This window comes from Rhagoletis zephyria, unplaced genomic scaffold (genome assembly GCF_001687245.7).
Source record: "Rhagoletis zephyria isolate East Lansing unplaced genomic scaffold, Rhagoletis_zephyria_1.1 Rzeph_scaffold_01169, whole genome shotgun sequence".
Taxonomy (NCBI): Eukaryota; Metazoa; Arthropoda; class Insecta; order Diptera; family Tephritidae; genus Rhagoletis; species Rhagoletis zephyria.
Genome location: NW_016158253.1, coordinates 81,753 through 99,387, shown reverse-complemented (window position 1 = coordinate 99,387; position 17,635 = coordinate 81,753). Strand labels below are relative to the sequence as shown.

Here is a 17,635-nt window from a genome sequence, read left to right as displayed (position 1 = left end):
AGGGCCAGTTTTTCAGTGCACGGCTGTGGTTTAAACTAGGATTAGCCAATCAAATGCCAGACAGCAGTTCAAGATAAACTCAGTTCACGTGTTCTAAGTTTAAACTTACTTTGAAAGTTGAGGTCGTTAGTAAGGCAGTTCGCGATAATAAAGTTGGCCAGTTTGCACATAAAGATAAGTATGTACAGGCAGTCCAATCATTGGCGCATTTTTTCGATAACGTTTATTAAAACACCACAAGCCACTGGGCATACATTTGGGTAGGGCTCACGGCAGCCGGGTTGTTGTTTTTGTTTTAGCGGCATTACTTAACCCCTCCTATTTCGGTTCATACATCAATCTTTGTCATCAAGCTCAACTAACGGTAGGCCCAAGAAACGGGCAGTTTCAACAGGGTCAAACCAAAAGGAGATGAGTGTGAGCTGGCATGTAAGGAAGTGGATTGTGTCGTGCGAGTAGTCTCCACCCCGTCCCTGTAAACGAATAGGTGCCTCCTGATGTGTCTGGACGGAGGCTCCTCCTCTATCAAGGGTCTGTTAGGGTGTTCGAGTCTGTGAAACTCCACCAGAAACTGATTTCCGAGCATTTTATTGTGCTCCCTTACGGGAACCATTTGGGCTCGCTGTGTAGGTGACATCAGAATGAACCCTGTCGCTGTCCGGAGTGTGGCGTTCTGACAAATCTATAGCTTTGTCCACTGTGTCCAACTAGTCACCGGCGACTAAAAAAGCGCAGCATAGTTTAGAACTGGCCGGCCAATTGCCTTGTATATTGCCAGCAAGCGTTCTTTGTCTTTTCCCCAGTTGCTGTCGGCGAGAGACTTGAGGACCTTGTTGCGGATCTGTACTTAGTTGACAACGGCGGTTGTGTACGCAGAGAAGGAGAAGAGGCTATCAAAAGTGGCCCCTAAAATGTTCGGGTTGTTCGCTGTCGGAATTGGTGTGCCATTGACGTGAATGCCTAATTGAAGCCTGGCCTCCTTCGTTCGGGTTGTGATTGAAATGTACATCGATTTTTTTCGATGCATCGAAGGGCATACATTTTTTCGTCAAAGTCACTTCTCTTTTTTGTAGAATTAAAAACTGGAATGACGGTTCAATGAACTACAGATGTCAGTTTTAATAAAACATCGATGCATTGATGCTGCCTATAGCATTAGACCATCTGCCCATAATCATCCCGATTGATAAACCAGCCGAATTTGCTTCCGCGGATCACCGAACCTATGTCAATTTTTCTAAAGCTGATTGGAAAGGCTTCGCGGATGTTACTGAAAGCGCCTTCACTGCACTACCCACACCAACCGACGTTCACGTAGGTGGGCGTAAATTCCGCAGGGTTGTCACTTCTGCTGCAGCCCGTTTCATCCCAGCGGGACATATGTCGGACCCCCTCCCACCAAATTTTCCTGCTGAAGCGGCTGTCCTAGCCGATGAGCGCGGCAACCTTCGTCAGGCCGAACTGGAAATCCCCGTATCAGGGATATCAACTCAGAGACTCGGCAACTTGTGAACGTACATAAGCGGAAGAAATGGAAAAAGCATAAAGCTAAACGTCGAGTGACCAGAAGGCTACACAAACTGCCAAAATCTAGTGCGCCTCTTGCTTTCACTAGCGGTGAGGTACGGGTAGGTACGAGTAGCGTACCTAATGGAGGTCCTCAGTCTGTCAATGGCCACTCTCGTCATTCCAGACATCTGGAAGATGAGGAGAGTGGTCCCACTGCTCAAACTATGGAAACCAACCAACAAAAGAGAGTTTTATCGTCCGGTGGTCGGCGAATTATCTGAGTGGTCGTCACTCGTCAGTAACTTTTAGAGACAAATCGAGCAAACTTGGGAAAATAAAAAGTTTTTAGTTGGGAGCCACAAACGTGGACGAGGGAGAACTTCGTCTGCCTCGGGAGACTCGGACCACAATAGCCCAACTGTGGTCTGGTTATTGCAGCAGGTTGAACTCATATCTGAGCAGATTAAACGAGGATGTTCTAAACGAATGCCCAGCATACGGAGAGTCGCTCCATGACTCACAGCATCTTTTCGTATGCCCTCTGAGTCCCACCCTACTAACGCCCCTGTCCCTATGGCCTGCCCCATCGAGGCTGCACGCTTCCTGGCTAGTAGAGCTTGACAACGATTGAGAGACTAACCGATCTGGGCGAGGTTGTTGTAGCCGCTACAACAACCACCTTGTGGAAACACTTTAATTATTCTAGTTTTCGAGCCGGGTCTTCGTAACCGGAACGACCCAGATATATATCTAGCCAAGAGCTGTCACTTCAGCAGCGTTCCCGAAAATAGTTTAGGATAATTTTTATGCGGTTACAACAACAACAACAACATACATTTGAGTAGGTCCGGTTATGTTTTTTTAACTGCCATTGGATCGAAGTCCCGCATCTTCGACCTGGTATATAAGGGCCAGTTTTTTAGTGCACTGCCGTGGTTTAAATTAAGTTTAAACGCCTGATCTGACCGGCTAAAACTCAGCCAATCAAATGTCAGTCAGCTGTTCAATTTAAACTCAGTTTACTTAATCTAAGTTTAAACTGCCTCTAAAAACCTGCGCCAAAGTCTGATCAGAGAACTACTGGCACATATCCCAAAGCAAATATAAACGGCTGAAAAGTCGGTGTAAATTTGTAGCGAATATTTTTTTTTTTTTTTTTGGTGTGTGACAAGGCGTATTCATGATACAAATATTTAAAAGTAAAACCGCGCGCTCAATTCGTCCGCCATTGGGTTTTTTGTCGTTTGCTAGCATTTTGAATTTACTCTCTCGAAATAATTCTAATGTCAAAGAAAGTCAAAATAAACAAATGAAAATTTATGATTTGAAATATTTATTTATTCAGAAGTGGAAAAAACTAAAAAATTGTAAACAAAAAAATAGTTGCTGCTTTAACGGCTGCTGAAATTCCGTTGTACTCTGCAAGCAAAGCAATATCAAGTTTTTTAATTTCCCGCAATTACCGTATAAAGGCAAAAATGGATCGAGGTTTGTGGTGGTATGAAAACGGATTTGCCAAAGTGCCCCTATGTACGCTCGGCTCATTTTTTGCCACACCACTTAACCCAATGTAAGCACAAGATCGTTCTTTGCAAAAGTGCAGTGCCTTTAAGGTAAAATATCTTTAGATGCAGGCCAAAATCTTCGCCTTAACATGCGGGCAGAAGTTCGTACTACGTTCAAATTGGCGAGCTAAACATGTTAAATGGGCTTGAACCAGTTAAATGAACAAAACATGTTCATAAACAAGTTAAATCGCATGCAACTGTTGGAAAATTGAACCAGTTAAATCATTTAACTCGTTTGAAAACCAGTTCAGCGCAGAGTTGTATCAGAAAGCTTTCTGCTCCGACCAATCAGATCCAAGCTTTCATTTGGCACGCCCACGTTCAAAAAATTTATATTCTGAAAAATATTAAAAATTAAAAATTATCAAAAAATGTCAAAATTGTATGCTTGTCTGCCCGACAAAAAAGGGGACAAGGCGGTAATTACTTATTTTCCATGAGGTCTCATCGTACGCAAAGATAAATAGTGCATACAAACTAACGATTTTGAAGTCTCTAAGTAATCCGTATGCATAAATATCATGAAGCAGACATTCGCACCAAACAAATAGAAACACATTGATTTTTTCTTGTAAAGAATTAAGAAGTAACTTTAAATTACAAAAAAAAAAACTTGGTTTTGAATATTTTTTTCGAATTTTTATTGGTAATAAAACAACCGTCAAAGTTAACTACAAATGTTCGATGTGGACGATTGTGTTTTCCAAAAAGCTCTTTTTCATTTAACAAGTTAAATTGGGCCAATTTGAACGTAATATAAAACAATCGCTTTCATTTATTTATTTACAAACATATGTATGAATGTATGTGCATTCAAATGTTGTTGTTTCGACAGAAATATATTCTTTGGTTTGAGTGAAAATAAAAATCAACAAATGAAATGCCGGCAAGAGAAATTTTTAAAATGCTAGCAAACGTCAAAATTTCTAAAAGTGGCTCTCAGCGATTGTACCTTATAAATAGTGGCGATCCCGTACGAGTCAGAATCAGTCAGATTTTACTGGAAATCGATCCCGCACTCGGTTTTCTGACTATTGAGAGGACAAAAAAAATTTACATCCAAAATTGGAGGTTATGTTGAATTTGACAGAAGTTACTATTTTTTACTAGAAAGCGATCCCGTACTTTTCAATGTTACTCTCACGCTCTGAGCGAATTTTTATTTTTTGACAGTTTTACCAGTTTTAGTCCGAGGAATACGGGATTGCACCTAATAGTAGTTGCGTTCCCTAACTCGCAAGAAGCTGCAAGCATTAACAGGAATTTGCCAGAAAGCGTTCCCGTACTCGGTTCTCTGGCTTATTTTGCCTTTTGACAGTTTTACAGGTTTTAACCCAGAAAAGTTGGGGAACGCAACTATTTTTATCATGGGCGTATTCAATAAGGTGGTATCGGTACGACAATAACAAAATATACATGTATTTTGTTTTTGCTTTTGCGCGAGGACTGTCAAAAGTTTCATACGAAGGATGTGAAAGAGAACAGAAAACAATAAACAATCAACAGCTCCAACCAAACAACAGCAGCCATTTGACATATAAATCCGTGAGGCAAAGAAAAATAAAAGGGGTACTGCTATCACCTATTAAGTACACCTTGCTGTGTGATATGCCTGTTGGAGCTCCGAATCTCGAGCTACATATATCTCGGCCGCCGTCCCTTGACAGACATCGAATATGCTTGAACAGGAATGATAGAATACAAGATTGCACCGTCCTGGTGGCAGATTCTGTAACCATTTAGCGACAATTTTCGAATCGGTATCGGTCTTGCTGACGTATGATATGATATATCTTTACGTCAACAAGTGCGATATCGATCCGAAACTTGTCGCTAGCTGGTTACAGAATCTTCCCCCAGGTGGCGATGACAATTGTGTACCACAAGAAAACAAAGTCGAATTGGATGCTTAAAGAAAATGTAGAAAAGAAAATTTTCTTAATATTCAATTTTTCGAGAGTAAACCTGTTTTAATTGCGCGAAATTGTAAAATTGCGGTAGTCGGACGGCGCCACCTTTGTTCGCTGCATTGTGATAGGTAGTGATGGAAAACTATCGATAGGGCTAGCGATAGTTTCGGTGCAACGGTGGTTTCATTTTGCCTCCACTATCGAATTTCTCTAAACACTATCGATAGTTGTATGTTGTTTACATTGTTGGAATTGGACTATAACTGCCCGTCTCCACAGGATAAAGTTTATATCTTGATACATATGTTAAACTATGTTCACATATCAATATTATCTCAATCAAAGCTCGTTTTTTAATCACCCCGTTTACACAGGCAAATCTCAGATTATTAGCCCTCAAATTTGTTGTGCTTGTTATTCTCACATCTCAAGGAAAAGTTATGTTGCTTCTCTGTGCCACCGTGATCACGTTTTTCTGCTATAATAAGCAATATAAATATATTTTAACTTAAAATTTTATTAAAAATACCTTTGCAAACCTATTTTACTTGCTAGCGTACATTTTTGTTTACTTTTACATTTGGTATTTCTCCTCTTTTTCGCAAAAACAATCGATAAAACTAGGATGGGCACCGAAAAGTTATCGGTTAAATCTGAGATTATTTTATAATTACAGATTAACAAGGGACGAATTTTATATGGCTAATCTCTTGTTATAATTACAGATTAGGATGTTAAGCTCGAAAATGAGGATAATCTACTTATATGTGAACCTAGTATTAGAATACAAATAGCCAATGGAGACCGCTCATTGCTCTTCAAGAGCAATATATATCAGAGCTTATATCTTGCCATCTATTGCCGGCAATTTGGTAGTTTTACAGCTACATTTTCATTTGCGCGAAAACTTCGTGGCTGCAACAACATTATTATTTTAAAATAAAAGCAAAAATTGAGCTGTTTCCCGTTAAAATATTTGTAATTATGTACTTGGATGTAAAATAGCCTATTTTCTAAATTTTTTAAGCGATTAAATCCGGCAAAAATTTATTTTCAAAGCTATCTTACAAATGCTTATATCAAGATATAAAAAGCCCACACAAATATTGCCACTGATATAACTTATATCTAGCGACAAAAATGACAGCTAGGCAACAATAAATTTTATCCTGTGGAGACGGCCAGTAAAAGATTCACATGCCCTCATATATATGTATGTTGTGAACTCCTTTGTTTGTAAACATGTTCTACATGGTTTTTGTTATAAAATGTCGTATTGAAATACATACACGATCTCACTTTGTTTTACACAAGTTATTTTTGTGTAAACAAATACTCTTTATGGCTTTTGTAGTTACGAAATGGGTTATTTAAGAATAAGATTTCTTCCTTGCTGTTGTTGTCTTATATATTAAAAGAAGAAACGAAGATGGAATCTGTCATATCACTTGCCAAATTATTCTAGGACCATTAAAAATGGATTCAAATTTGCATATTTACAAAATGTTGTGCCCAGTTTTACCAATCAATTTTAAATTTTGTCGGGCCGTTAAAATTTAAAATGGTACAGTTTGTTAGGAGATTGTGCTATTTTAAATTTTAAGTTTGATACATTTTGAAATTGGTTGGTAAAACCGGGCAGTAGTGTTATATCTCAACATATGTAATGGCCTGTTTTTGCTTACGCGTAGAATCACATTTAGCGCATTCAGCTCTAAATGCTACTCTAAATGTACATTTAGCCATACAAAATTCGTCACCTAAATGCAACTAAATGCAACTCCATTTTTGCATTAAGAATCTAAATGCTAAAAACAACCCTGTGATATTCCAAAATTTCCACGATTCGAACATAGTTTAATGATAAAAAGTGGCAAAATTGCTTTTTCGAGTATACAGTCGCTAGCTGCGTTTCAGTGATCGCTGATCGAGATTTCATTTATTATTTTACATTATTTGGATAAAGAAAAGTTACGCAAATTTAACATCGATATGATGCTGATAGAAATCTGGATTAATTTGTGATCAACTCTGTTTGTTTTGTTTCCTAATTAAGTGAGGAAATTATAATTGACAGCACCGACAAATGAATATATACACAGACAAATGTTCGGTTATGGTTAAAACAATTCAAGTTTTTGTATTGAATTTTCGGTTTAGAATTTATTTTTTCCTTTTCAGTAGGTGTTTTTGCACATTATCTTCTCCGTGAGAATTTATCGTAATAGATACGGATCTGAATAAGCGACTGGAACACGGCTGTTTGTCAAAAGCATACGATTTCGAACTTGCGTAAATGTACATTTGCTAAATGCGGTAGCATGAACGCTCTTCGAAAACATATGTTCGAAAGTGCTAAATGTTGCATTTTAAATGCAGCAAAAACGCTGCATAAGAAAGCTTTCGATAGTACCGAATATTTTGCACTATCACTATCGAAACAACCGAATGTATACACTATCGATATCCAAGGCAAATTTATACAACGTAGTGTTACTGGCGAATTTAGTTTTTCGCCACGGTACTGCTGAATGTCAAAAGGATGTGTTTGTAGTAAACAAGGCGAACTCATATTACAACAAACACATCATTCTGACATTAAGAAGTACCGCGGCGAAAATCTATATTCGCCAGTAAACCACCTTATACAAATTCGCCTTGACTACATCAAATTTGTACGAATACTTATAACCATGCAAGGCGAATTTATACAAGGTGGTGTTTTAAAATCAGCTGATTTCTTCGCCTTACCTGTATTTTGTTTTTGCTTTTACTGATGACAGCACACCCATCAAAAGCAAAAACAAAATACATGTAAAGACCCTCCACATGAACCAAAAATACAAGATCACGTAAGAACGTGACGTTGTATTTGTAACTGGTTTTGAGAAAAAAGTTTGCGAAAGCGGGTTCGTCAGCTGAGCGTTTGTTTACATCACAAGCACCACTATTTTACACTTTTATTTAAGTAAAGAAAAGTTAATTCAACATGACAACACATTTTTAAGCATTTTATTGCATCATTTTACCTAAATTGTGCGCTTACAGTGGCTGACAATAATTTTGGCTAATTTAGGTTTTCGTTGTTTTCTTTGCTTTGTTTACTTTTCGCTCGTTTTCCAGTGAAACAAGATGGCGTAGAACCCGCTAAAAAAAAAATCTACTTTTTTCACTCTCTTGTTCTTACGTGATCTTGTGTCTTTCGTTCATGGAACCTCCATACAAAATACACATGATTGTCGTTGTTGTAAGTCCCCTTTCAGACACGTCAAGTCTTGAAAGCAATTTTTATCGCATTCTCTTTTGTGTTTTCTCTTTCCACACGCATCAAGATTTATTGAATTCAACTACTTGGTTCTTTAAACGGGAAGCAACGAAAGATAACAAGAAAACTTGAAACGAATTGACGGTACGGAGGTATCTGTACTCTTCCCCTCTCTTCGCTAAAAAAAATCGACTTGTTTCACTCTCTTGTTCTTACGTGATCTTGTGTCTTTCGTTCATGCCTTTCGCATATAAAATTATTTTTGATTACAACATGCAACCCAGTACTCCACACAACCCTGCGAGGACACAGCTGTTTTATTTTTGACAGAAGTCAACGAAACAGCACGTAAAGAATACAGGAAAATTAAGAATGAAAAGAACATAAACATTGCAAAAAATTTTTGAACATAGACGTGAAAGTGCTAAATTAGCGAAAAATAGTGATTTCTTTGCCACTAAAAATATTGAAATACGCGAATTATTAGTTACGAAATATGCAACCACTTGTATATATAAACGCAAGTTAGTAAGCTGAAAATTCGGCTGAAATATGAAAAAGAAAATGTTAAAATGTTGAAATGTTTATGTAGTCATCGTAAAAATTTTTCTTTTGTTATTGTATACGTAATTCTTCCATGGGCAATCAACTAGCCATCTACGTTTTAGCTTTTCTATAATTGATGTGACTTTTATTTGATGAGAAAGAAAGTGGTGCGGTTGTGGCAGTAGAAGTATAACATATTGTTAATAGGTAATTTGTATGAATGTACATTGCAAATGTTTTTGTCCAGAATATAACGTAGTGCAAATATTAAAATTTCAGGGAGACATAGGAAACTCATGTTGAGGACTGCTCGGAAAAATGCTGGACTTTTAATTTATTGTTACATGTCATTACTTGTTTGTATGTACTGAATTTTTGTATTGAATCGCCTGTTGATAGCCCATTAATTTCACCTTAATAAAACGAACTCCGCCCTGGAAGAGAGAAGCATTAGTTATGCTACAAAAGTGCAAGAATGGATCCACAAAAAATTACTGAATTAGCAACTTTATTAAGAAAAAATGGTGATAAAATATTGAGCTCGGAATTCTCGTTGACCTTATCAGGTAATCAGAAATTTTTATTTGTACTAACGAAAAATCTGTATGTCACATTTATAAGACAAAGGCTAAATTATTTAGTGTATAAGTACATATATAAAAAATATGTATGTCCTTTGCCATTAAAGCGCTACTCATTTATGCCAGTTTTCTTTGTTTTCATTGCTTTCGCTTTGCTGAACTGTTTTGATTTATTTTTAGAAATATTTGGTATTTATTTTCAATCAAACATACATACAAAACTACTATCCCTGCAAACAAAAGTTCCCAAAATCTTAACGAAATCTTTAGGAGTATTTCATTTCTGTAACGATTTTTTTACGAATCTTCAAAGAAAATTATATGAAGTGGTTGAAACGAGTTTGTAATGAAATTTCTGTATGAAAAATAAAGAAAATTCTGAAAAAATTCTGCAAGAAATTCTTCATATAACAGCATTATTTTTCGAAAATTCGTACAGGAGTCGGAAGTGTGCACAGTTTATTTAATTTTAGAAAATTCAGCACAAAATCTGATGCGATCCTTACGAATACTTTAAAATGTATCTTCAATTCAGACTACTCTGAAAAAATGGTTTGCAGGGATGTTCATATCCTACAATATATGCGCACTTCTTTGTAGATGTGGAAAAAAAATTCCTTTTAATTAGATTACCCACTTGTTGCGAATAATATCTTTTAATAAAGTTTTTTTTTCTACTCTATAAGCTTTAGAAAATATATTTAGGTTAATGTAACTGTATTGTAAACCGCAATATGCATTCTGGTCTTATCGTTGTGTGACTCATTTGCCTTACATACCCAAGTCACTATCTCATAAATGTTTTTAATTAGATCAAAATAGATTTTTATAAAGTATGTCCTTCTATTTATAAATTATTCAATCAAAGCGTTTATCGTGTTGCCCGTTTTGTTTTGATTGTACTGTTGGCTTTGCCATTACATTAGGTAGAAAATGAGCTCGATCACATCACACAAGCCTTATCAGTTATAATTGATTTTTGAACCTACCATGCAAACGTACAACAGTACGTTCAAATGTAACTATAGGGGGCCTAACGTTGAGTACCGTTTTACGTGTAAAGTTGCTACGTAGCAATCTACCACATGTTTTGCTGCTCCTTCAACAACAAAATGCGTGCTAGATTGTTACGGGTAGCAACTTTACATCTAAAATGCTACGGAAAGTGAGTTCCGTTAATATGTGTAATTTCTTACAGGCACCTTGCTGCGCGCCCTCAACGACTCATTCACACTAATCATAGATGGCGCTGCTGAAATTGGTGCTTCCTCGCAGACCTTTCAGGTCGCCAAGCCGGTCAACTCGAGATCGCCCGTCTTTACCGACTTGCAGTTAATCTATGATTTCGTACAAAAGACACCGTTGCTGTGTATAGTCCACTACCCTACTGATGAATATTTTGATGGTAAAATTGATATCAGTAAGTTTCGTGCTTTACGTCGACTAGAAGTGCAAAAGACTAGTGTGCGGCAGGTGATCGGCATACAGCGGTTGCGTGCACAACTACAGCAGCTCATTTGTGTCAAGAGCCTTACCAACGTGGAGGACATTATAACGCGATGCGGTGGTGACAACTCAAATGGATTTGTATGGAATGAATTGAAAATTGCCGATTTTAGTTATAATAGTTTGCAGCGCATTGATGGCGCACTAGAATTTGCACAGTTTTTACAACACCTGAATCTACGCCACAATCAGCTGCGCAGCGTAGAGGCTATCAAGTGGTTACCCCATTTAAAGACGTTAGATTTGAGCTATAATTGTCTACAATGTGTACCACAATTCCATATGGAAGCCTATAAGCGTTTGCAATCGCTAAATATGAGCAATAATTTTGTTGAGGATCTCATGGGCATTGCTAAATTAGATGCGCTCACAGATTTGGATCTCTCCGATAATTGCCTACTAGATCATTCGTGCTTGCTACCACTCAGTACGCTGATAACGTTAAACTATCTTAACCTGTACGGCAATCCGTTGTGTTGCCATCCCAAACATCGACTGGCAACTGCACAATTCCTACACAAGAATACCGCCACCGTGAAGTTCATACTAGATTTTGAACCGCTTTCGAAGAGTGAAAAAGCGGTAACCGGCAGCCAACAGTTGCGTCATGTTGGCGCGCTAAATAGATACGCGCAACGGTCGTCCTCGACTTCCATCAATAGCAGCCGTGTGCCATCCTCAACACAAACACCTGCCTCCAGTGTGGGTTCATTGCGTTCCTTTAAATTTAACGAAAGCTCATCGGAGTTACCAGATGCCGTTAAAACCGCCGATAGTGGTGTGGGCACACGAAAACAAGCTTCTAAAACACGCACGGTGGATATACTGGAGGAAGAAGGCGTGCATTCACTGACGCCAGATGAGAGTGATGAGCTGGTGGTAGCTGAAAAACTGAAGCCGGTGAAGGTAGCTTTGAAAGCATCAAACATATCAATTGAAGACGACACACAACATCTGGAGGCAAAGAAGCAAATTGAAACCTTACGTGAGAAGTATGGTGCTAACTGGTTGCAGTCTGGCAATGCAGAAATGATGCAGAGTGTTTTAGGTTCGGCATATAAAGAAAATAAATATTTTGTATTAATATATCGAATTTTTGCAGGCATTGAAACCACAAATGGCGCACCTACAGGAGTAATAACAACGACGAACACTTCTAGGCAACTTTTTGACGATTTTTTGGGTGAACTTTCTGAGTCAGCGCTTGCGGCAACAGCTAAACCCACAACGCAGAGAGAGACCAATGATATGCTTGAAAACACATTGCATTCGTCCACCCCAATGAATAATAGCTATTTAAGTGGAGATGTGCCTAAACTTGAAGTTTTCGCTTCACCCATTAAAGCGAATGAGCCACTTGGCAATACAGACACAACTTTGTATCAAAGTATGGACAGCACCAACTCTAATGTTAATCAAAATCATACGCTTTATCAATCGGTAAATGATGCTGATAGCACATTGATGCAATCGACGGCAGATTCTTTGAATTCTTCTTTAGAACAACGGAGTATAAGTGATTTGACAGTGGCAGAGGACGATGATGAACATCCGCATTTGAAGGATGTTTATTCAAATGTAGCTGACGAAGAGCCTGAAGGTATGCATAAAAGTGCTTGAAAGATAGTTTATCTATCTATTTTTACCGACTTCAAAAAAGGAGGAGGTTATCAGTTCGTCGGAATATTATATATTTTTTTCGTTCTGTATATGTTACCGCATAACTTTGGACCACGTTAACCGATTTCGATAATTCTTTCTTCATCGGAAAGGTGGTAACTCAAGGGTCCGATAATTGGATAGTGAAGAAATTAACGATAATCTTAAATTTGTATATGAAAATTTACATCTCTTTGGTTTTTTGCTTAAAAATTACTTATTTTATTGTGTATTTGCACTGATCTAATAATTAAACTTTCACTTACTTTTTGTTATAAAATTCGTATAGTCTCAGAACCCGAAGACGATGAAGTGACTTATATAGTCTACACAACGCCACGTAATGAAGCCGTATTTTTAACCATATCAGAAAATTACTTGCGTGTGCGCGATACATTAACACAAAAGTATGTAGTTAAAAAATATGTGTACTATATAATTTGTATTGCAATTAATATGTGCTATTTCAGAACCATTACCAAGTGGAGCCTGAAAATTTTAGAATCTTGTGATCGCATAAAATCAAATACGATACGTATAAATTTCGATACAATCAAGGCGGATAAGAAAGAGCGCATCTATACTGTTGAAGATGGGCTTTGTCAGGTATTCAAGTTCATACAAATTTTTAAGTGACGGCTTACTTCTTCTTAAAAGTTTGCCAAAATAAAACGCTCACGATGGTAAAAGCTTTTAATGCTTTCGTCAAGTTTCTATAATCCTTTTGAGGCAAAGAATTTCAATAAATTATAAATTGCCAATTTTTGCAAATAATTATATTGAATTTTGCTTTGTAAGCAGAATCTAATTAATATTATACCCTTGTAGGAGCTCGAGCGCAAATTACGTGATATACTCTCACAACGTGATCTTGCTGACATGAATCAAACCGTTTATCGCTGTGTTAATTGTGCCTGCCAGTTCACAGCAGAGAATAAAAAGATGCCGCGGCAACAGGGTAAGCGTTTTACAAAAAAAGTTTGAATTGCGTATATATATTTTTCCCCATGCCATTTAGATGTACATTGTCCTTATTGCAAGAGCACCTTTGTCGCCGAGGTGCATGACATACCAAAACTACAACCGGAGGCAACTAGCGAAAAGCTCTCACCGGCGGCAATAGTCGATGAGGAAACACCAATTAGCTCTGGTACACCACCGAAATGTCAGCAATCACACAACAACGTAGCGTCTAATATTGAAGTTGTTAGTGTTAATGATACGAATAGTATTGGTAAGTTAAAAAAACACCCCCCATCATAAGCAAAGAATTAATTTCTTTAATTTTTCCCGCTAATTTGATTCACTTTGAAATTCATTTTTGATGCGTGTAAATTTATTTTTAATTATATTATTGTTAGAACAAACAAAAAAAGAAACCTCTTAAACTAAAAAAAAACTGTGATTTATAAGTTTACTAAAAAATTTATTAAATATATGTATGTAGTATATTCATGTATGTACATAACTTTTTAATTTCTGTTCCATTTATTTATTACAATTTAATGCAATATTTTTATTTCTTTTCTTCATTTGCATGCAACAACTACGATGCAAACAAATCAAAAACAAAATCCACTCAACTAACTTTCAATTATATTGTGTACTGTTTTTGCTTAAAATTTTTGTCAAATTAAAACCGCTGTAAACAAAATGTACATTGCCAAAGTTAAAGGACCGACCAGGCTTACCGCAATTAAAACACCCAAATATAGGAATCCACTACAGGGGCTGAAAAGTTAATATCTCTCTTTTAAAATGCTTTTAATTTTTTCAGCAAAAGTAGCATTGATTTTAACAAAATTTTGGGGAAAAAAATTTAGACAAAGAAGTTCAAAATTTAAATTGGCCTAATCAATGCTCCTTCTTTATTTACAATACTTTACTTTTTATGCTTAATATTAAAGCCCTGTGCCCAACTCTGTAGTTAAATGGTTTTAGCAAGCAATTTTTCTCATGACAAAAAATTATACGGATAATATCTTAAATAATGTCTCGAAATTAAACAGGCGAGATTCGTATACTTACAGGCTTCGAGTTTCCCAATTTTTTGTGTTAAAAAGATTCCCCTGATTTTTCCCCCCTAAACTTTATCGAAGCTCTTTTAATATTCAGCGACGGTTTAATGTAACTCCCAGAATTAATCCCTTAAAAGTCATTATTTCTTAAAAAAAAAATAGAGAATTTCAGCAACCCACTTTAGCCTACTGTAAAGGTCGATCCCCGGAAATTGATCTTATTCTTTTGTTTCAAAAATTGTGAAGCCTCTTAAGAAGTACTCCCTAATGGCATTTCTAGATATAGCAGGGCTTTTAACAACATATGTATTTCTGAACGCAATAACCTCCGCCATGGCATTACAGTCCTCCGAATAAACAGGTCTCTAGTTGAACTCATCTACCCACTCCCAGTGCTCACCCTTAATTTTTTTAATTTTAGAAGAATTATATCAATAAAATGTAAATGTAATAAAAGCTTAATAAAGTCTTGTCATTGCACATTAAAATGAAAATAATACATATAAAAACGGGCACCTGGATTGGCGTTTTATCGTATACATCAATAATATAAGCCTTAACAATTAGCCTATAACAACAGCTTGGGTGCAGGATAGAACATAAGTATGTTTTATAGAATTTTTATCATAAATTATCCTCTATTAAAATTTAATATTTCAATACCTTTTTGTTTTCACTGCCTCTCCCTCTTATCTAATAAACCATCCAACATAAAAAACGTAAAGGCTCTGCTAATTCACTTAACGAATCCTCTTCCTGCTCGAAAATTACCAACTCACAAAACTCCTTCGATTCTAATCAATCGGTTGTGGGTAGCTCCAACACCGAACGTCTACAGGAGTTTAATGGCGACGAAAGTAGCGATGTCGATATCATTTCCAATCCCAGTCAATCAAGTATTGAGGTATTAGATCATAATGCTAGCCGTAAGGCATCTGAGGAGCGACGCTTAGCCCATATGACACCGCTGGAGCCAATCTATGGCTTCAGCTATACGCAAAGCTTTATTGAACGTGAATTCGGCAATACTGCTGCTGCGGCTATGCTTGAAAATCAAGCAAAAGTGGGGAAAAACACAACTGAGAATGCTGCATCATCATCAACAACAACAACAGTAGCGGCTGAGCCTGCAACAATGACATCTAGCTCTGCTGTGGCACCTGTCACCAACGCCGCCTCCATTGGTGTTCTGACACATTTGCAGCTTATCGAAAGCAGCTCTTCCGGATCGGTAACGGATAGCGTTTGCACCGCTTATGAGCAACAACAGCATCAGCAACTATTGAAAAAAACACCCTCCGCCGATGAGTTGCTGTCAAAGAGCGCTGAGAAAATGATTTTAAAAAACCTGCTAGCAGCCGAGAGTGTAGCAACGCTGGCGGAGCGCAGCCTCACGTCAGAGCAAACGTTACCGAAGGAGAATGAAGCAAATGGTGTCACTAATGGGCATGCAACGAAAAAAGAAGACAGCAAGGTATCATCCATATTTGGTGGTAAGCTATTGCTAGATAGTACAATTAATTAAACGAAATTTAAATTCTACTTTACTTCTACTACTCCTACAGCTCTTATGCAGACCACAAACAACCTCATGTCCAGCTCGAAAAAAGCAAACGCACTAGCAAATCAACAATTTTCTACGTGTCAGCCATACAAATACAATTACGCAGATTTCAATGATGTTGACCATCGCTTGAAATTGTACTTTTATCAAACAAAATTCGATGAGAATGAACAATTGAAATGGTTGGCGCGTGGACGCATATACAATGGTACTACTAAAACACTTTGTCCTGGTATAGTGGTCTTGTCCACCTGCAAGTGTTACCTTATGGAGGCATTCGCTCCTGAAAATGAAGATGTCACCAAGTGGCTACGTTTGTTGGGGAGCGTCACCGCAGATCGACTAGAATGCATACATCTGCTGCCGTGGAAAATGGGGCTAGAATTTACGCTGCGCGATTGGGGCAGCTTTTTGCTGCTGTTGCAGGATATTCTGCGCACCGATAGTTTGTTGTTATACTTTGCGAGTGAGTAAAGGAAAAATTTCTTTAAATAATAGAAGCAAAACATTTTCCAAATATGCAATAATTTATTGTATAAATATTAATACTTCCATTAGATAACTCGCTTCCTTCGCAGTGCGAGCTCAAATATCAACCATCTACAGAGTTGCTGAAACGCCTCAACAACGCCGTCCGTGACGAGCAATTAAAAATGTGCGCACTGCTCAATGGTTGTACTGTTACTTGTGGCCAAGCAAAGCGTAGTTTAAACAATTGTACTCTACTGACTACCGACACACACCTATGCATCAGCTCTAGTAAATTCGATTGGCTAACTACCGCTGCGGCAGATGCGGAAATTGAAATTTGCTTGACTCAATTGATGTCAAATCTCGTTGAAGTGGAACAAGTGGATGCTAATACCTTTACAATAAATTATCTAGATGAAACTCAGGATCAGACTGAAATATGGCAGTGTACATTTGAGACGAAGGAGAATGCCAACAGCTGCTTAAATGCTATTGCACAATCTTGGGAGAAGCTTTTCGGCGTACCACTCCTAACTACGACGTGAGAATTGCATATTTTCAAAGCAATTATAATATATGTATGTATCTATGTATAGACAAATAGTTTTTTACCAATTCGGATAATGAGTGTATTTGGTGCAGCGAAAGCAAGCTAAGTTGACGCCATATATAATGTAGAAAAATAGCAAAAAAAAAAATCTTCACAAATTTGCAATTATTTATACTGTATGCAATACAAATAATTTTTTACATGTTTAACATAGCGTTAGTTCTTCGTACATAATACATGCATATTTACTTTGTGTCTGACCTTACATACTTGCATATATATAGCAAGTCTTTGATTAAAATAATTAAAAGATACTATTGAACGTGAACTTACTAGAAGTGAATGTATGTATACTTTACAATTGTTTTATTTTTATTCTTTTCGATTACGCAAATTAAAAAAAAATATATATACATATATATTTAAACCAAAAATTGTCATCATTGCAGCAGGCACTAAGTGCAATTGTTCAGGATTTTTTGACTTTT

At 37.1% G+C, this 17,635-nt stretch overlaps 1 protein-coding gene across 5 annotated transcripts; it reads left to right on the top strand.

The window, feature by feature from the left end:
• The first annotated feature begins 8,503 nt into the window (after positions 1 to 8,503).
• LOC108363016 (uncharacterized) lies at positions 8,504 to 17,500 on the top strand. 5 transcript variants are annotated; one of them, XM_017616210.1, is made up of 13 exons: positions 8,504 to 8,776; positions 8,906 to 9,005; positions 9,078 to 9,364; positions 10,578 to 11,933; positions 11,988 to 12,485; positions 12,834 to 12,951; positions 13,015 to 13,150; positions 13,373 to 13,502; positions 13,563 to 13,778; positions 14,214 to 14,282; positions 15,288 to 16,055; positions 16,128 to 16,592; positions 16,685 to 17,500. In XM_017616210.1, exons 3-13 carry the CDS (start codon positions 9,274 to 9,276, stop codon positions 17,140 to 17,142), a joined length of 4,305 nt encoding a protein of 1,434 aa, XP_017471699.1. In that variant the 5' UTR covers positions 8,504 to 8,776; positions 8,906 to 9,005; positions 9,078 to 9,273; the 3' UTR covers positions 17,143 to 17,500. The 5 variants fall into 5 exon arrangements, with proteins under 5 accessions (XP_017471699.1, XP_017471698.1, XP_017471700.1 ...); XM_017616209.1 differs by having other exon boundaries at positions 8,845 to 9,005; XM_017616211.1 differs by having other exon boundaries at positions 8,504 to 9,005; positions 9,078 to 9,158; positions 9,240 to 9,364.
• Positions 17,501 to 17,635: the final 135 nt, after the last annotated feature.